This window comes from Corvus brachyrhynchos, unplaced genomic scaffold (genome assembly GCF_000691975.1).
Source record: "Corvus brachyrhynchos isolate BGI_N302 unplaced genomic scaffold, ASM69197v1 scaffold93, whole genome shotgun sequence".
Classification (NCBI taxonomy): domain Eukaryota; kingdom Metazoa; phylum Chordata; class Aves; order Passeriformes; family Corvidae; genus Corvus; species Corvus brachyrhynchos.
The window spans coordinates 1,501,346-1,522,361 of NW_008237273.1; the positions used below are offsets into that span (position 1 = coordinate 1,501,346).

Genomic DNA, 21,016 nt, shown 5'->3' on the forward strand with positions numbered 1-21,016 from the left:
CTGCACCTAGGTACTTGGAGGGCTGGCAGGGATAAGCTTCTTTGCTTGTACGCTGTGTGGGAGGCAGTGGTATAGAGAAGGCCCTTCTTGGGAGGGTTGTATGCCAGAAAGTACTAATCTTACACTCCCAGATCTGTTTTTCATATCTTGGAGATCTGTGTTGCAAGGAATCTCTTTCATGTAAGATTTGCAGAAAGAAGGAGGAAAAGTAGAATTCCTTATCTTTCTTTCCATCTTATTCTTGGTTAGGGGAAGTGGGTTTAAGCTTGTCACTTACGTGAATGATTGCCACAATATTTATGTCCTAATATTTTTCTAGTGGTTGAACTTTATCCAACCCACAAATAAAAAGATAAAAGTGGATTAAACAGGCAGTGTCTCCAGCTTAAAATAAATACATCGGTAACATTAAAGCTCAAGAAATTAAAAACAAGTGTGTCTTTTTGCAGCTTTCCTGACAACTTTTCTAACAGTATCCATGCCCTGTCCTATAAAGTAAATGTATCAGTACTGCCAAGAGTTGTTTGTCAAGCTGTCCCAGAACAGTAACAATTCACTCTGATTTACACTCTATTTGAAACTGTTGAAGTAGAAAACATGCACCTAAGCAGTTGGTATGAATCGATACAGCTTCACTGGGCTGGGTTTTTTACCCAGTGCCATGTCTTCCATAAGGTACGTTAGTTGTAATGATTTCACAAGTTGAGATGTCAAGTCAGTTAAAAGTTACCAAATGAAAGTGGATTACCAAGGTTGTTTTTATAAGTGCTGTTATTCTGCACTGGTTTCCCCTCATTACTACCTTAAACAAAGTAAGAATTTTGCCTCTCAGCAAGTTTGTGTGGTAGTTTTGCAATATAATATTTAAGGGTTCCTGCATGGACAATTCTAACCACAAACTCTGTTTTTTCACAAACCACACCTGTCAGATAAAGCAGCCTCACTTCACTATTCAGCAAAATACGTGGAGCAATTTTTTGTACAGAAATAGAGCATGTGTGTCCCCCAGGGATCTGGTTCCTCATCGTGGAAAGCACTGAGGGGCCACAACAGCTAAAAATGGTTTTCCTGCTTCTCACCCTCCTCTGTCATCTGTGCTGCTGATCCCATAGGTTCCAAACTGAGGAACTGATTTTTAAAAACGTCAGATTTTGGCAGACTTTTGTACAGATGGGTCAGGAAACAGAAAGTGAGAGCTAACATGTCCTGTGTTTGTGCACTGATGCTGAGGAACATGGCAGAAATATGGGGGAACTGGAATTATTGATGCAGATCTGAAACCAGATAGAAGAGAGATACAAGAAACGTGGCAGGGCAACCATCATCATAAGGAAATCAAAACAAAGGTAAAAGCTCGGTGAGCACTGGGTGGGATTGTGTGCTGGAGAGAACAGATAAAATAGAATCTGAGTTAAAATTGTTAGATAAAGAGTGGTAAAGAATGCAGCATTGGTGGTATGGGCATTTTCTTACTGACTCTAAAATCAGACTGAGAGGTGTAGAGAGAGTTCTGCAATATTGTTAATACAAGAGCTGTTTCAGAGAAATGCCACAGGTAGTTGTCCTAGAGACCAAGGGGTTTATCACGATAATGAAAAGATGGACATATTTTGAGATGTCAGAAGATTGGAAGATTTGGAAGATTTTCCAAATGGTCGCTCCTTTTTCAGGAAGCAGCTGGGTGGAAATGTGCTAGAAAACAGCATGGGATAAATGATCAGGATCTGGTCCCATTTTAGTGAGAGAAAGGAAGGTAGTTACCATTTCAAACTCCAGTTTGAAACTTCAGTTTCAAACAGATTTATGCTGGCCAATGAGACAGAGTGACTATAGAGACCCACAATTCAGCCTTATAATCTGGAAGTGTAAGAAGCTGTGGATTTCCTTCTCTCCCCAGGATACAAGAAGAAACATGAGGCAGTGAGAACCACCTAGGTGGAGCTCAGCAGATTTCCTCCATCAGAGATTCAGACTGGGAAAGGGGAGCAATGGAGGCACTCAGCTTTACTAGTTACACATGATGGAACTCAGTAATCAGACTGTAAAGTATGTTAAGCACCTGCAAGAGCAGGAAACTGGAGATAGCACTGCTCCCTGTGAGGTACTTTGTTCCTGTTAGACTGCAGTCTCATCTGGCAAGCAATGGGCTGCACAAAGCAGCCACCAGACACTGAAACTGGAAAGACGTGGCCTTGCTCTGGAGCACATCTGTGGGGCAGGATACAGAGCTGGCTGCTCAGGACAATTGTGATGTCCCCGTGAGGACAGACAGTGGCATCCTACCTCTTTTTCTGCATAAATCAGGAGGTTGCCTGCCTGCTTGCCTTTATTCTCTTTCCTTTCATAGCACTCCTAGCTTTAGGCAACCCACAAAAATCAAAGGTAAGTGCAGGGGTTAGTCAAAGGCTGGGGACATTTTCTGCAAGTGAAGAGGCAGGGTGCTACTTGGAGAAGAGTAGTACATGTTGATATTGTGCTTCTGGACACACATATCTGTATGCATTTATACATGGAGTCATGTACATATATAAATACACATATACACACATAGATAAAATGCACGTGCTGCTGCTCAGCTGTGGATAATTTCCTGTGTGGATCATCTGTCCTTGCATGAATGAAAATATTCTCTGTTGCTACTCTCTTGCTTTAAAATAAAAAAAAAGCACAAAACTCTAAGTCCTATGTTTTCACATTCATAAAAAGGAAGTATGTGCTAACATATCACAAAGCATAAATACAGTGTTTTCAGTTTTCATTTCTTCTTTGAAATCAAATTGGAATTACCTTCCTTTTCTGACACTGATCTCTCACAGGATACAGCAAGTTCTGTAGAGTGACATAATTTTCTGCAAGACAGTCTGAGTTTTTAATCAAGTAAGTGAAACAGAGCAAATTTGGCTAGAAAAAATAGCATATTCACTTCTGTTTTTTAATAACCATGACTATGCAGTTTCGTAGTCGGTACCTGAAACACTTATGTAGCTCTTCAATGTAGTGTATATTAAAAAAAAAAAAAAAGAAAGTGAGAAAAGTGACACTAAATATTTAAAGTTAAAAATTAATGTTTTTATCACAAAGTCATAGTACATTGCTTTTGGTTTGGTAAATCAAATCCTGTTTGCACAGGGTGAAGAACTGCTGTTTGTTTCACAAAAATACCAGTCTTTTCTTAGACCTTTCCTCTCTCCTTGCTATGGTACCAGCCCTGTCAGCCTTTACTCCCTAGCCAGACTATCATATTTCATTATCTTCTGTTTTGGTGAGAACAATGACATGTGACATGTTCTCCTGCCCTCCTCCAGTTATTTATTAAGTTATAAATGCCCTGAGGAACATCCCTTTGCACCAGCTTTGTGACTATCCCCTGCCTCACTTTCCTCCAGCGCATCCATCACACAAGACTAATTTTTTCTTTCATGGTGTGAAGGCCTTGGCCTACCTTGCTCTTCTCAGGTCCTTGGGGGCCTGAGACTTTGTCCCTCAAGGAGTTTTTCCAGAAGACTCCTCCGAGTTTGTTTTTCCACTATCTGTATTGTGTATCTCAAAGTGTTTTCCTTAAATGCTACTAAACCATGACAAATGCAATAATAGGCATAAACCTTTCACTGAAGGATGCATTTAAATCTTTCATTTGCTATAATGCCTACAGAAAACCTGCCACCACAGGGTCCTTTCATAGCTTGTTTTACTCAATGTTAATTTATACCTCCACCCATGTGACATTGCCTGAGCCAGCCGTTCTCTCATCCTAGCGATCACTGAAGGTGAGCTTCACTGTGGATGTGCGTATATATGTCTGTTATGAGGGATGCATACAGGGATATGTTTTAAGCTCAAAGTCAGAATAGGTGGTGGGAGCACAGAACCAGGCAGCCACTATCTAATTCTTGCACCTTTATCAGTGCCTGACTGTGCAGTAATCTAGTAGGCTGCAGCAAGGTAAACATCTCTTAACTAACTGTCCTTCCCTCGCTCATTGTGGAAAATACACTGGTTCTTTCTTCCTAAGAGGCAGCGAAGAAAGTGTGACAAGGCATGTGGGAGCAGTGCTGGCACACAGCTGCTTAACCCACGCTCTCTCAGCAAAAGTGGGTAAACCACGTGACAGCAGAGTCTCCACCAAAGAGCTTATACATCTTGTTTGGAGCATGAGACTGCTGCTAACATCAAGGGAAGAGAGTTGTTTGTGGTGAGAGTGCAGCTGGGGAAAGAACCAAGTAAGGATCCAAAACCATATTTGGTGTGATGTGAACACTGGGAGTCACACTGCTGTATCATTCCATGAGCTGCCTTTCCATGCTGCCCTGGAGAGCACTGCACAAACTGCACTGCCCAAGAAAGGTCACAGTTTTCTTGTTCAGAATATCCATTTCATGCTAATGTCATTTGTGATGACAGAGAACAGTGCTTGTGCAGGCTTTCCTGATCTCTGCCTTCTGTAAGTCTGGCAAGGAAAGAAACACACTATGTCAGGGCTGGGGAATGTGTAAACTCTGCCAGGACAAGGCTTGTTTTAATGACTAAGAGCAGGCTGCTCTTCTTTCCAAGACATGTGAGATTTGTTACAGGTCACAGTAGATAGGAGACTTTTTTCTCCCCTAGATTAGTGTCAAAGCATATGGATTTAAGCAGGGAAAAGCAGTTATTTGCATTTTGCTGAATTTGCTACCATGCTTAGTGAGCAGTGTAAAGAACAGAGATCTGTAGTAGTCAATTAGTTAATTAGTTATTTAGACATTAGTTAATGGAGATTTGAAAAGAAGAACATCTTCACCCATTAATATATCATTTGACAAAAATGGGCTATCCAGAAAATTAAAAACATAACTAACTACTCTTGGTCTTCTGACTGCTGAGAGCAGTGTAAGTTTCACCATTATTCAAATACTAAGGACTGGAAAGGTTGGAAGGTAAATTCAGGTCATCATTTTGCTTTTTCCAATGCATTAAGAAAAAATACCAAAACCTGAGATTAACACCCAAAAGGAGAAAAACAGTGTGGCAAGGAAAATATCAGAGTATCATCTTACTTTCTGCTATAGCATGTGATCTTTTGGCTGGTTTTCTGCCTACAGTTGAACATATGACACACTAGGAGGGAAAAAGACCAGCCTGTTTAAACAGGGAACTTACTGGAAGTCAGGGAAAAAAAAAAGAGTTGATCACCTCTGGAAGGAAGGGAAGATAACTTGGGTACTACTGGGATGCCAGGAGGTTATGTAGGGAGAAAATTAGAAGGGCCAAGCCCCCCTGGAATTTAATTTGATGACTGCCATCGGCCACTGACCCACTTCTGCTAGTGGCCACTCATCTGGACATTTTCTGGGTCTGTGCTGTAGAGCAAACATACTCACTATTCACTTTCACTCAAAAAGAAACACGTTGACAGAACAGTTCTTTCCCAACCAGCCCAGTTCTGAGGAAGCAATTCCTGAAGTTGGCAAACTATCAGCAAACCAGGCTCCCTGAGGATGGCTGCAGGTGCAACATTCAGGATAGTTCGGCCTGGGCTTGTCCCCAGGGACAGCCATAGCTGATGTGTGTTGGTCATGAAAGGAGAGTCTTGAGGAACAAACTTACCTGCAAAAACCTGGGGAGGAAACGGCTTTTGTCAATGCCGATGAGGATGTGCAGGATCTCCAATACAGATAACAGCTGGCAAAGGCGCATTACAAGTCCTATGGAGTAAAACGTGTCAGCCAGTGAATCTACAGACAAAATGGAGAGGAAGATTAGAGGATGGTTATACAGTAAAAGTCTGGAGCAACTACTGGGTTTGCTTTTACCCTATCATCACTGGAGATGACAAGAAATAAAGTTTACACAGTACCAAACTTCTGGGTAGCAGAAGCAAAGCTTCAGGGAGTAGAGGAGGCAATCCACTCCGAGTGTGTCTCTGACACAGAGGCAGGAGGCTGAGAAAACAATTAAATTCCCTATACTTAATGCGTGGGGAAACACTGTGCAGGATGTGTTGGTTTAGAGATAACGCTCTAGGGTATTTCTAAATAGGAGAAAATGTTGAGGAAATGCATGAGGAATTTCTAAACACTAGGACATGTTGAGTTCCTGCCTCTATATGCACTGCCTAAAACAACTAGTCCAGAAGGCAGGCATTTTATATGCCTAAAACTGTCCATTTTAAGTTATTTTAAATTTCCAGTCACTTGCTTTCTATTTTTGTCTTAACCCCAGGCAAGAGAAAGAGAAATATATTGTAATGTTTTTGGAGATAGAGAGTCATGTGCAATAACCACAAAGATATTCTCTCCTGGTGGCTTCAGTAAGATTAATATTTGCCATGATGACTGGACCTAGTCACATTTAGGTCTATGTCTAATTCAAATATTACTAGCATGCTGCTGAATATTAAAGCTCATTAGCAAAACAAGAGCTTCGTTCCCAGTGTGACAATGGTAAAAGACAGGCACAAGTAATTTGTTCATTATTATCTTTCTGATTGAATTACACAGTCCCTGGTATTGGACATACACATATTCAGAATCTTAACTTTAACTTGATATTTCTGTATGTCTGTCACTGCCGCTTAAAATGTTTAAGGAAAATAGAGAAGGAACCTTACCTTTTCCAAATGTCATGAACCTGATGATCATATTTGTAAATATCCATGAGTGTCCACAGAATTGCATTAAGTCATACACAAACAGGTAGATGTTCATGGTAAAGCTGTGGAAAGTCAAAATAATAAACTATATGACCAACAATAACATTCTGCACCCTCTTTGGACATGTTAGTAAATCAAAGAGCTGAAATTGAGAACAACCCTGCCCAGAAAGACTTGGGGGTTCTGGTGGAGGAGAGGTAGGACATGACCCAGCAATGTGCTCTTGCAGCTCAGAAAGCCAAATGTGTCCTGGGCTGCATCCAAAGCAGCAAGGCCAGGGAGGGGATTCTGCCCCTCTGCTCTGCTCTGGTGAGACCCCACCTGCAGTGCTGCATCCAGCTCTGGGGTCCCCAGAACAGGAAGGACATGGACCTGTTGGAGAGAGTCCAGAGGAGGCCACCAAGTTGATCAGAGGGATAGAGCACCTCTCCTGCGAGGAAAGGCTGGGAGAACTGGGATTGTTCAGCCTGGAGAAGAGAAGGCTTCAGGATGACCTGATGGTGGCCTTCCTATATATGAAATGAACTCAACAAGATAGAGACTATTTACAAGAGCATGTAGTGACAGGACAAGGGAGAATGGCTTTAGACTGAAAGAGGGCAGGGTTAGATTAGATATTAAGAAGACAGTCTAATGTGAGGATGGTGAGGCATTGGCACAGGTTACCCAGAGAAGTTGTGGATGCCCCATCCCTGTCAGTGTTCAATGCCACGAGAAGGGTGAGGCTCTGAGCAACGTGGACCCATGGCAGGGGTGTTGGAACCAGATGAAGCTGAATGGAACTTAACAATTCTTAATGTCCCTTCCAAACCAAACCATTCCTTGAGTCTCTGATTCTATGAAATATAAACAGATCAGTGAAAACTGTGTGTGTCTCTCAGAGGCCCCAGAACAGAACTCTGTCTAATGCATCGAAGAGAAATTTGTGCCTCCAGATGAAGACGTGTCTAAACAAAGATTTTCCACTAACTTCTGGATTCAAGTTGTATTTAATAAACAAAATCTTCTCCTGTTGGAGAAGACTACATTTTGTAGCTATTCTAACTTAATTTTCGTGGTAATCTGACTTGTTGCAAAATTTCGTAGGCTCTGGATATACTTAATTTCCCATAAATGTATTTGCTTCTGACCTATTCTGAAATGAGAGGCTTGCCTGTCCTCCAGCTGCAAGACTAATTTTTGGGAAATCAACTTGTTAATTTCGTACTGGAATTTATGTGTTGGACCTATTAATTTCTTGCCCTAGTAAACAATATTCTCTTTAAGTTGTGCCTTGATCCTGTGTGTTTGTGTGGTATGTCTCTGCCAACAAACTTCATTTCATTTATATCTGTACATTAATAAATGGACTAAATATCTCTGTTCAAAAATATCTAAATTTGATAAATGCCTGTACTTTATTCATAGCATTGGACCATAAGCTACAATATAGAGTTGTTTAAATTGATCTAGATAAACTGATCTTCTAAATTTTTATTCTAAGTAAATCCCAGGGAAGTAATAAAAAGTGCTTGTCTTCCTATTTTCCACTTATGTAGGATGACAGCTATTCATATCTATAAGCACATTCACTCCTATAGGCACAAAAAGATTTGTGGGAATAAAATATCTCCCAAGAGACATCATTGTCTTTGATACTGTGAAAATAAGACAGAAGGACCCAAACAAAGGAATCTGTTCCATATATAACCTCCTTTTAGGAAAAGTAAGATACAACTGAATTGAACTAAAGTCCAGTGAGATCAATTAATATTGATCCAAATTCCATCTGTTTTATTACTGAATGACACTTTGTTCCATCTTGTGGTAAGAGAAAGTTGGGAAACTATATACTGTAAAAAGACAAAAAATTAGGAACATTGTTCTGCGTTAAGAAACAGCCTTATTGCTGGATGGATAGGAATTACTGTATGGAAGTTACAGGAACAGATATGAAAATCTTGAGTCTTTCCAGTCAGCAGCTCCACCACTCTCTTTGGTCTGATACTGCTGTGTGGGCTTCGCACTGGATGCAAGATGAGCATATGGTTTCTCTCTTCTGAAGTTTAGTTTGCTACATCTGTCTGTCATCCTCAGAGCCTGTCTTTCAGTGATTTGGGTGTATTTTCCAAAATCTTCCTGCACTGGCTGGCTAGAAAGCTGTTGTTTCTGCAGTTCTTAAGGTACTTAATCTTCACTAAACACAGAGTAACATTTGTAAATGCAGCCTCACATTAGTGTTTTGGCAATGTGGCAGCTGTTGCACGTTACAACACATCATCTTTAAAATGTACCAGTGACTGCTGAAATGTGTACAGATTGTTGACATTTATGGAGAGTCCCATATTCCCCAAGGAGTGTAGAGATGTGGTGGCAGGCAGTGTGCTGGTGTTACACGGCAGACAGATCCCGGCCCCAGAGCTGCAAGCAGCACAGCTCCCTCCCTTGCTGATGCTCTCCACTGTGAAGAAACAGCCCTGATCTGAGAATGTATCACACTTTTTTCACCCTACTTTGTTAATCCCTGCACAAAAGGTACCTAAAACCAAACAAAAGCCTTTCACAGAAGTGAAGAAATCTGAAGAGACTGAAAGGTGATTTCAGTGTGATAAAAGGAAACTGAAATGCAACTTTTCACTGAGGTCCTTCTCATCCGAAGGCTGACCTCTTTGCCTAGAGAAACAGAAGCAGGCTGAAGATAACCCATTTGCCTGTCTCAACAGCACTGTGTCACAACACAAAATTCAGTCATCTGCTTCTATGTGAAAGGTCACTGGCAGAAGAGATGGTCTTTTTTTAGATTCCCAGCTCCCATCAGTTCACAGAAGGGATGATTCCACATTTCACTCACAGAACCTGCTTCTGCAGCACTGTTGCAGACAAAACACAGACTATCCATCAGGTAGTGCTTCAGTCCCTGAGCCTGCCCCAGACTTGCTGGCTAGTCTTCCAAACCTCACTTTGCCACCCTGGTGCCTCCCCTCCTGCCACATTCCTCCCTTGGAGTGTGATTTGCGTTAAGGTGTTCAAGTTTCTTTCATTTGAAGGCATTGGCATGTCACAGCACATTTCAGTACTCTTGCCTGCATTGATATCAGGAGAAAGAAACAAACATGGGTCTTGCAGGAGATAGACCCAGAAGGCTGCACTTGCTGTCTGCTGTTTTAATTGTCAGTTTCACCTTGTTTACTGTGGATGATTTTATGCCAAATAGATTGAAATGCCAGGGATGCACTTATCTCATGTAATATCAACCTTGCTTAGCAGAAAACTTACCTGCTTTCTCTGTGGGCTCAAAACACAGAAAACTAGACAAAATGTAAGCAATGTCAGAACTAGCACCCACAGCAAAGATTTTATCAATTTAGTTGCAAAGCCTGGTGTATTTCCTCGGGCAGAAATTTCACAAAGTGTAGCTGTTGCATGCTATTATTTTTACCACAAAGGTCTTCGGTGTGTCTCTGTGGTAACTATCATCCAAGGCAAGCGTGGAGGTAGGTGCCCTCAGTGTCTGAAGGGTGGTCAGGAGCATGCTCTCCGTGAGCTAAGGTGACAGCACAGCCGAGGCACCCAGCTCAGGCCAGCCCTTGACCCATCTATGTGTCCCTTACAGGGTGCCAGCACGAAGGCCACACTCAGGTTGCTCTCAGGGCGTGTCCCACGCAGAGGGTCCCACCCAGGCCTGCGTGCACAGAGCACTTCCCTGCTCCTCAGGGCTCCTGTGCTCGGCTGCCTTTGCGTGTGCCTGTGCTGGTTGACCACACATGAGGAACCAGCCCTCGTGCTGAAACCAGAGAGCAATGTTCCTTTTTTTTTTTTTTTTTTCCCCACCAGGCAAGATCTGCTAGAAAATTCCCTCTGCTGACATGGTTTCCTTCTAAGTCACATTAAGTCATGTTGGTCTGAACTTCTGTGTCTTCCCCTTCCCACCCATGACAAGCTGCAAGCTCTGCAGTTCAGGAAGAAGAGCGCTGCTGAGTAGAGCTGTTGTACTTTTCTCCCACAGGCACATCCCACCCACTGTTTTTTTGCATTTGAGCAGTCTATGTCACCTGCACTCAAGAAGTATTACCTGTTGCAGGGGTCGGATTGCTGCTGCTGCTCCTGAGCTTTCTCCTTTTTCCTCTCTGCAGCTGCAACAGCTGTTTGTTAGGAGATCACCCCTCCTCTTTCCTCTTCCCCCACCCCACGACGTCACCGTATGTAGCACTAAGCAGGAACAACACTGCACTTCCCGAGAAAGAAGTTTCTAAACCCAAATACCTCCACTGCATTTGCCCTGATCCTCAACCATCCAGCCCAGCCCAGCCTAGCCCGATCTAACCTACCCTACCCTAACCTAACCTAATCTAAATTGGTATCTTACTGTTGTACCAGTAAGCTAGTCTGTAAATCCCACTAACTTTATTCCTTAACCCAGAGCAATGTTTTAAAGGATTACTAGAGAGAAGAAATGCAAAATTGTAATGCTTCTTTTATCCTTAGATCATCAGCACTACAGCAATGCTATAAACCCTATCAAATGATCAGGAAAGATGGGACCACAGCATAAAAGGAGAACTTTAAATTACTTCAGATAGAGGAAAGAATTTTCCACTTACATAGAAATGTGTGGTTTTTCATGCCCCTGTGAAATATGGACACTACTGGCAGGGTGAAAATATGCATCCTAGTTTACTTCTGCCCTAAGTGTCTGGGATATCTCAGCATAAATCAGATGAAGAATACTCTGACTTGTTTATAAACACCCTTCTGCCAATAAGTAAGTTTTGCCACAGGCATTCGTGTTGAAATCACACCCCATCCTGCAGTGAGATTTGAAATTTGATACTGTAAATGAAGAATGCACTGAGAACATAATATGCATAGGATGTCCTGTGTAGGTACCAAATGCTGGAGGATAAAATATCCCTTTCTGGGTCTCCTCCCTATTGCAAGTGGCAGTGAGCTCCTGCCAGGACCATCTCTACTCCCTGTGGTGTCCTGGAGAGATGTGAAATGCCTCCCTGGCTAGTGGATGATTTCCTGACAGGGACAGAGGGACACTGTGTTTTCCACAGTTGTATCTCCCACCTGAGACCTGAGCACAAGGGTCACACAGTTACAACTGGCTTTCCTGCCATGTGGCAGCTTACTTTCACTACTTCAGAATCATCTTTTTCTAGGCTAAAGAGTTTCTGTCTTTCTCAGGAGGAAATAATATATCAGTGTTAAATAGAGAGTTAGGCAATTAAACATACCATTATTGAAAGGCTTAGCTGAGATCTTGCAAACAGCCTCCACACTGCCTGCCTGTGGGAGGACAACTGGAGTGACTAATGCTGTCAAGAGTGCAGCTCACCACTGTAACCACTGTAACAAGATCCAGGAGCAGAAAGAACAGCTCTTTTCGAATACCTAAAAGAAACAAAGCTCACATAGCTTTGTGACGTGCAAAACCTTGTTGGCTAACATAGGTGATAAAGTGTCGGGGGTTGACACTGTCCCAATGCCATGAAAGCTGCTCACTCACTCCTCTCTGCAGCTGGACAGAGAACAGATAATTTAACGAAGGGTTCATGGGTTGTGGTAAGGACCAGGAGAGATCCCTCAGCAAATCCCATCATGGGCAAAACAGGCTCGACTTAGGGATATGAAGTGAACTTAATACTAACAAAATCAGGGCAGGGTAATGAGAAGTAAAATAAGCCCTTAAAAAACCACCTTCCCCCAACCCCTCCTCCTTCCAGCTCTACCTCCTACCCCAGTGGTGCAAGGAGACAGCGAATGGGGGTTTTGGTCAGTTCATCACTCGTGGCTTCTCCCGCTGCTCAGGGAGAGGGGTCATTCCCCTGCTGCACCCTGGGGTCCCTCCCACGGGAGACAGATCACTGAAAACTTCTCCAGTGTGGCTCCATCTCATGAGCAACAGCTCTGTGTGACCTGCTGCAATGTGAGTCCATCCCACCAGCAACAGTGCTCCCCAAAGTGCTGCAGCATGGGTCACTCTTCCACAGGGTGAAGTCCTCCAAGGACAAGCTGCTCCAGCCTGGGAGCAGCACCCCTCTCTCCACCGGGTTTTCCACTGGATCACAGGCTGCTGGAGCACCTCCTGTCCCTCCTTCTGCTCTGACCTTGGTGTCTGCAGAGTTGTTCCTCTCACATGTTCTCACTCTGCTCTTTTCTGGCTGCAGTTACAACTGCACAACAACTTATTTTTTTATTTCTTCTTAAACCTGTTATCACAGAGGCATTACCACCACTTCTAATTGGCCCAGCTGTGGTCAGCGGTGGGTCCATCTTTGGAGCCACCAGAGATTGGCTCTGCCAGATGTGGGGGAAGCTTCTGGCAGCTTCTCACAGAACCCACCCCTATAGCCCCTGCTGCTACCAAAAACCCAGGCCATGCAAACCCAATACACAAGGGCACCTGCAAGGGCTTCCAGGCTGGATTCCCGTTCCTGTCCGTGATGGTGGCCACTCCTGCCTGGAGGGGTGGAGGGGCAGCGGGCGCAGCTGCACCTGACTAGTGCTAGGGAGGTGCTGCCCACCACTGAAGCATTTTGAGGGCTTTCCTTTGGCAGCAGTGTGGCCCTGTGGAGTTGATGCTCATTCCCTGGTGAAAAAAAAATCTCCTGGGGTGATGACATATGAAAGGAGTGATGTTGTCCTCCAAAAGGAAGGATGTTGATGCCTACTCTGTGATGAGGAATGTGGCATGGAAAGGGGCAATGACTAGAAAATTCACTTCAAAGGTGTACTTCTCACCTGAACTATAATGCTCCTATTAATGCACATATTTGAGTGGCAATGCACTGTAGCAATGCAGCCAAGGTACAGGGCTCGTAAATCAATCGCTGCATATATATTCAAGTTCTCCTTTGGGAGATGTAGAATACAATTCAGCCAGTGGATTGAAGTTGATCTGGCCAATCAGACCTGATGCTATTCCTTAGTACAAGAAATCCTTCTCTAAATTCTTGAGTTTTTTCTGCATACAACTTTTATTTGAAAACACATGTGAGGTCCCTTTAGCTGTGTGATTTGCAGTGGTGGTTTTATACTGTGATGAGCAGGAGAAAGTAACAGGTAACAGCTTTTATTAGACTAGAAAGAGGTGGGGATGCTTCTAGGCGCACAGAGTTCAAGAAAGGCTTTCATGCTTAAAATATTTAACACTTTTGTGTGCTGCAAGGACATTCAGAGGAAAGGAAATATTAAATGGCACTGTTGAAACACATGTTAGCTGGATATGGGAACCAGAGAGTAAGTCCTGGAAAAAATCTACCTTTTTATTTGTGGAAAATAAACTTTCTTCTCCACTCTAGCTATTCTCTTGCAGACTAACTTCTGTCTAGAAACTACTTATCCAGCATCAAAAAATTCTCTGTATATTGCTGCTGGCCTCTCTTAAAACAAGCTTTACAACTGTTCAGCTTCTAATGTTAAGATCAAGTCTCCTGCGTTTTTCAAAATCTAAACACATTTTAGCTGCATTTGATTTCCCTGCATCATGAGGTGGGGAATATACATTCTATCTGGGCATGGTGCTTCTGTCAGGAACCTTTGCAAAGGGATGCTTTATGTAGAAAGTTAATGGCAATCCTGAAATGTTTCATGTGATACAGAAAGAATTTCTTTCTCTTCAAACAGGAAACATCACCAGGCTAAAACATCTGTTCCTTTTATGCAGAGCTTTTGTTTCTAAATCCTTGCTATAAAAGCAATACACAGGTGTGTTTTTAAGAAAAGAAACCATGTGTCTTAAAATTAATTTTCAGTGTTCCTGGTAACTTTATGTCTCCCTTCTTCCAATATTAGATTTTCTGGCTGTGTGAATTCAAGCCTGTTGAGTCTGAATTCTACTGTGTTGGCCAGAGTTGGCTAGATTATACTATTTTAAGCACTGGTAAGTCACAGCTCTGAAACGTGTGCTTAGCTGTAAGCACACACTCCCATGCTATTCACCTCAGCTAAAGTAAAATCATAAATCCTGGGCTGCCTGGGGGCCATGGGGCTGATACAGTGCTGCACTGGCCACTCTTGCTTCTCACTAGCAGGGGGAGTTATTTGCACAGTGCTGGATGATGTCTATGTTGTGTGACCAAGAGTGCTAGTGAGGAAAGGGAGGCTGTGTGGAGGCAGCAGGGGAAGCAAAGTCATCTTCACTGCAAGCAAGTAATGGGGAAAAGTGTCAGTGCTTTTGTCTGTACTCTCAAGCTGGGAAAAAGAGGAAGCAGCAGCTGTGCCAGCTTCACACTTACACCCAGGAGATTTTATAAGTTCAGCAGAGACCTTGGCTTGCAAACAGGTCCTGCCCAACAGAGCTGACTTGCTGGTGTCATCTAACAGAGACAGTCGCACCAAAGTTCCTGGCTGCTTTAGGGTGAGAAGAGCTGTACTAGGGGAGCAAGCATTATGCCACAAGGGTCCACCTAATAGATACACAGCTGGCAGGGGGGTTAGCTTTACAATTTCATCAGGTGAAAAAAGACGTTTGGAAATGCTTTTGGAGAAAAAAGAGGATCCTGGCCAGTCTGTTAGACTTCGTGTATCCTTTTGCATTTTGCCACCTTTCCTGTCCAGACCTCCCAAAATGTCACTTGGAGAAGATATGGCAGCCTTGCCCTCCTTACTTGTCAGTTCCTGTGAGCGTCTGAGGGAGCAGGTCCTATGGCCTCTAGATTGACCTGTGTACTTGCAACCAGCCCCACAGCTCTATGGGAATATGTTGATTTGGGGGATTCATTATTTTCAAGCAATGATTTCAAGCATTGAGGCTACAATATTACCCTAATGCCCAGGCTGAGGTAAAAAATAAAAAGCTACTCTTCTCTGCATAGGATAAAAATGCAAACCATTGTGTTTCTGTAGCACACCTTAATGCTGTTTTTCATTAAAATCTTTCTACATGGAAGCAACTTATTTTTATGATGTAAAGGATGACTTTTTAGGCTGATTATTATAACCTGATTTTACTGTTCTTAAGGAATTTGAATCTGCATATTCAGGGACAATATAATTATTTTTTCAGGGTAACAATTTTTTACAATTCATTTTTCTTTCAGGGAGCAGTGTAAATAGCATCTCTGATTTCCATTAAAAAACCCCTAGCCTTTATCCTTTATCACGTCCTTCCTTCTCATTCCCAACCAGCCTCTTTCCAGCAGAGTGGGAAATTCACAGGTTTTGCTTGGGAGGCTGTGAAAAGATTAACTAAATATCAAAGACATACCCAGTCGTGAAATTAATCATGTTTCTACAGTATCTGTGCCTCCCAATTCACTGCTCTCAGTTTCATTGCTGGATGAGACCCAGAAACCATCAAATATGTTGCTACAATAATAAAGAGGAAATACTACTAGATGGGCTAGGATATTTCCCTTTATTTAAAGTGTTAGTCCTCACCAAGTCACTCATAACGGAAGCTGTGATAATAGGTTATGACATTTTATAGGAATTTAATGGTTTGTAGAAATAGTGATCTGTGGGGAGCTGGGAAGAAAAAAAAAGAAGAAAAAAGAGAAAGCAAACTAAGTGCTTAGTTCCTTGAAATACTTCTAATGACCAGTAATCATGTCCAACATAAATCCTTTTTAAATATGAGTAGCTCTGACAGGATTTAATGCTTGTAACAAGGACAACACTGTGAGTTCTACTGCAGGCAGCAGGAACTTATTTTTAATTATTAAAATGTTATAATCACAAGAAAAAGTCTGTTATGGCCAATATGAGCTTTTCCCAAAAAGTGGAGACCTCAATCCAAAGAGACTCGAAAAGAAAGTATATTAATTGCTTAAAGAGTGAGCAACATTTTGAAAAATAGTTGAAGTCAAATAGGCTTTATTATTTTGTCAAAGAAAAGCTTTCTGTTTTATGTAAATATGTCTGTCAAGATATTTCCTTTTTGGGAATTGTAACACACAGTACTCCAGCTAAGTCCAGAGGAAGTTGTGCAGGTTCTGGTCTACCAAGATAAGAAACTTGGGGAATAGTTGACAGTGAGAGTTACAGTGAGTAGATGTGGTGGTAACTGGTGTGCAGGGGCCAGATATGCTATTTAAAATCTCAGTAGTTAATCTCCTTAGTGTGGATTTTGACTTTGCAAATGCTCTTCAATGCTTTAACAGTTATTTTTCAGAAGGGAGTGTTAACTGTGTTTGCTTTTACACATTCAAAAGCAGACAAAATTATTTGCTTAGAACACTGAATTCCTCATTGCTGAAGGTAGCATGGTTTTAGGATTGTAACTGTGAGCACTTGGGCTCAACAAGGTTGGTCTTAGGAGGTGAACTAACCTTGCAGCCTCTTGTGTAGAGAACTGAGGCAGGACATGAATTTCCCTGTGCTCATCTGCTCATCATTTGCCATTGCTTCTTCCTCAGCTCCACTGAAATTAAACCAGAGAGTTACCAGTTCACATGAGATGGGATTTTCAATTTTGAAGTCATACAGAGAGAAGAGGAATTAATTCAGGACACAGCGAATGAAGAGTCTGAATGGTGTTTGGAAGCATGGTGGGGTTGGCAGTGTGTGGCTGCAGGGGGGCGGCCCCCCACAGTAGCACTGCAGCTTCCCTCTAGATTGCAGGCTGGGCTGTGGCACTGGGATGGGTGAAGGTTGAGAAGAAAGATTGTCCTCACATTCCCTGTCAGATGTTTGCTCCTCTGGGAACTCTCAGCACTAAAAAAGCCCTTGCACCTTCCTAAGGATATCATGATGTCAGTAGAAGTGGGAAATGATGGTACAAATGACTCATCCCTGCCTCTATGAAGATTAGAAGATTTTTGAATATTAAAAACCAGTCATCTTGTTGGAAAGTATCAGTTGCGATCTTACTTTCATAGTTCACAATTTTTTGCTTTGCATTAAATTTCTGAAGCAAAGTAAATTCATTCTGTCAGTTAAAACTGAGAACTGACACCTTCTTTCAGGATTTACTCTATCTTTTTCACTCTCATATATTGGTCTTCCCTCTGATTGCACCCTGGAAGAACCCAGTGTTCCTCCACAACTGGGAGGGGGGAAACAGATTAGGGCTAGCCCTGACAAGGGGCAGGCTGGACTGGAAGGGGTGAGGACCAGCAGTACGCAGTAGTCTGTGGGCACTGTCTTCCCATGAGCAGTTACTGATCCCGTTTCCCTCCCACATCCCCCAGCCCCAGTGTTTGTCTGCCTGCTCCACCACAGCCACCCCTGTAATTTCCCCAGGGCTGCTCTGAAGGACAAGCAACAAGGGCTAAACCTGAGTGATTGTTCAGAGACTTATTTCCACAGGCTTTTGTCCTGTTTTGCTTTGGGACTTTTTTTCTGGTTTGGGTTTGCTTCTTTTTATTTCCCCAACTTAAAAATTAAACCAGAGCTGATGGAACAAGCCAAACCCATGGACAGAGGGCTTTGAACAGCTGTAGTTGATAGTTGACTGTGTCTTGTGAATCATTTTTTCCAAAATAAAGTCTGGAATAAGCATTCTTCAGTTCTGCTGTAGCTATTCTGAAACTTCACATGGAAGACAAGGCTTTTGACCCCAGTCCCATAAATCCACTCCAGAAAACTAACTCTGTGTAGATGAAAACTTACCAATTTTAGTGTCCCCAAAAGTGAAGCACAACTAAGTCCAGCACAACATGGATAAACGAGATGCTGTGACACTAGACGTGAAAACAGCCACAGCCGTGAATCTGTGCTGCATGGCACTGGTGTGTGAGTCTTATGGAAAAATTTATGAAGCTTCTTGGCTTATGATCAGTCCCATCTTGGAAGGATCTTGTTTCATCTGTGCTGAATTTCCCACAGGGATTTGAGACTTCACATCCACTATTTTATTAATTTCCATTTGAAAATAATGTATATATTTGCCTCATCTGTTTAACTTGTAGAAAAATACTAACTGGAAGAAATACCAGAGGGTTTCAGCTAGACAGGGGCATAATATGCAGCTAATACATATGACTCCAAAATGTTACAAGGGCAAGGTGAAGAGAGATGATCTTCTAAATCTCTATCATTCTTACCTTACCCTTAAGAATCCTTACCTTTCTTTAAAGTAAGAATAAAACAAAGGCATTCTGGCTTGCAATTTTCTTTTTCCTTTTTATTTGTTCAGTAACTATGACTATTCCAGGGTCCCCATCTTTAAACGTGTCTTCTAGATACTGTCTCAATACAAATAATTTCTGTTGCCTCACAGCTGGCCAAAAAGTAACTGGAATCAAATGTTGCTTTATGAGCTCCTGTCCATCATCTCTGAGATCTTCTTGTTTTTCAAGAATAATTAATTTTTCTTTCAATTCCCTTCTGTGGACCAGTAGCACTTTATTGATAAGCACACTCATAGAGAGCTGAAACACTGTCTTGCCAAAACACATGAACATTCACCTCAATTCTTACATTTGTCTCTAATTTCACTTTGCCCTCTAGAGCCCACTCTGGTTTTTTTTCTGCACTGCAAAGTACTGTGTTGACTGAAATACATCAAAACAGATTTTTATTTGGTGATGAGATATTTAAGGACAGCTGTGAATTAAAAAGTAAACCTGATGATACAAAAGTTTCTGAACAACTAGTGGGCCATAAATGAACATATTCCAGTTGCAGACAAGTTAGCCAATAAAAACTGGAATCCCTCACAAGAGAGCAGCTGAAAAATATTTCATGTTATTTCCAAATTTTGGTAAAAGTAAGACCACTTCAATAACAGTTTTCTGCATTGTAAAAGCCACCCAAGGATATCAGAGCCAGAAGAGTAAGCAGGCTGAATGTCATTTTATTGTACATATTTGAAGAACTACAAAACAAAACAAGCAACAGGAAATATTTGAAACAGTGCCAAGGTGGGTCCATTTCAAGTGTGGTTAGTTATGAAGCCCAAGAAATACACATTTTGCTGTAACATTTGTGGCAGGGGGTCACCAGGGGGGAAAAATTACTCTGAATATTTACTCTGGTTTTTTGGTCCTTTTTTTTGCTCCAGATCATGGTGAAGTTGCTAGCTGGTTTTATTTCTGGTATTTCAGCTTGATCCATGAGATCCATGTCTGCCATCTCTTCTTTACCTTGCATCCATGGGTGGTAGAGAGGACAGTATGGACACTCTGCAAAAGAGACCTGTGTCATAGATATGATACCTGGGACCCCATGCACCATCACTGCTGTTCATACCAGTCCATTTTTTGCTTAGATGCACCTTTTTATTAGCTCCACTTTCACTGATATTTCTCTGAATGGCTGGAGATCAGAAAATACTTTAAAGTTGTTCCTTACCTGATGCTTAAATCAACCTCTGGCAATTCCAGCCTTCCAGGACTCACACCACCCTCTTTTGGGATCCACAGACATGCTCTCTCCTCTGCTTCTTTATGCCAGACACAGAAGCCTGTGCCAAATGTACATCGGGTTGGCCACAGATTTTTTTTTTGTTGTTAAGTTGCTGGGCTTTTACCAAAGTTTTAACTCTATTCTTTCAGTGAAAGAGCCTTGGTATAGCTCTGTTCCCCTCACAGCAAGTGATGAGGGAAAGCACACCATTCGAAATGGAGTTACCCAGGGACAATTTCCCAAGGGTAAAATCCAGGCCCAGTTTTACTGCAAGATGTTTTAAAGAATTTGATTATATTGTAATTATTTCTGAAAGCTGTGTGGTTTGGAGGGGAAATTAATTGGAGGGCTATACGTCTATGTGATTCAATTAGAAAGCAAAGAGAAAGAGGCAGATTTCATGCAGCAATAAAGCACAGCACTGGATGGTGATGTTTGAGATTGCAGTAGCCAGGATGAATATACCCATCAGCAAGTAGAATGTGCCACTGGCAGATGTGGCTTTAGGGTACTTTTGCATAGAAAAGTTATTTCAAATAATCTTTTGAATAAAGTTGAAGTGAATGGGAAACACTGCGGGAAGGAATAAAAGCCTTGCCCCCACATAGTTACAGGTAAATATGTTTCAATTAAAAGTAACACTGTCCAATTGGGAAGTTACTACAGAAGCCACAGCTACTGCAAAAAATGTACTATGTAGACAAATCCTTCTATAATTACTTTACATCTTTGAACAAAGCAAATGTTAGAATTACTCAAATGTAAAAAAAATTGCATGCTTGGAAAAGAGGATACAAACTTTCAAAGAAAAATGCATATTCTCACCCTAAGTCAGGACCACTTGAATAACCAATGTACTACTTAATCTTTGATGCAGTCTGAATCAGTACAGATCTAGCAATGAGGCATGGGGTGCGTAGTTCATTCACAAATATGTGATTCTCTACTTGTAGGTGAAATAGAGATGGAAAGTAGCTGCATGTTTTCTCAGCAGAAAACACCTTAAGATTCACTGTCTGTAAAAGGTTGCAATACCTTCCTAGAGAGTAACCCTCACTGAAAATTCATATAGATTAATTTATAGCTAGAGTAGACACCTTGCTTACCAAGGA

The 21,016-nt window shown here is 42.0% G+C and overlaps 1 protein-coding gene across 3 annotated transcripts in view; it reads right to left on the reverse strand.

The window, feature by feature from the left end:
* HACD4 (3-hydroxyacyl-CoA dehydratase 4) overlaps positions 1-10,799 on the reverse strand; it is a 15,456-nt gene extending 4,657 nt beyond the window's left edge. Inside the window, exons 1-3 of one of the 3 annotated variants that reach the window (XM_008630857.2) lie at positions 10,681-10,795; positions 6,587-6,690; positions 5,584-5,711 (exon numbers count right to left, since the gene is read on the reverse strand). In XM_008630857.2, the coding sequence (XP_008629079.1) occupies positions 5,584-5,711; positions 6,587-6,683 (225 nt within the window). In that variant the 5' untranslated portion in view covers positions 6,684-6,690; positions 10,681-10,795. Of the gene's footprint in view, positions 1-5,583; positions 5,712-6,586; positions 6,691-10,680 lie in introns of all 3 variants that reach the window. The other 2 variants (XM_017730602.1, XM_017730601.1) reach the window with 2 other exon arrangements.
* Between the last annotated feature and the right edge of the window lie 10,217 nt (positions 10,800-21,016).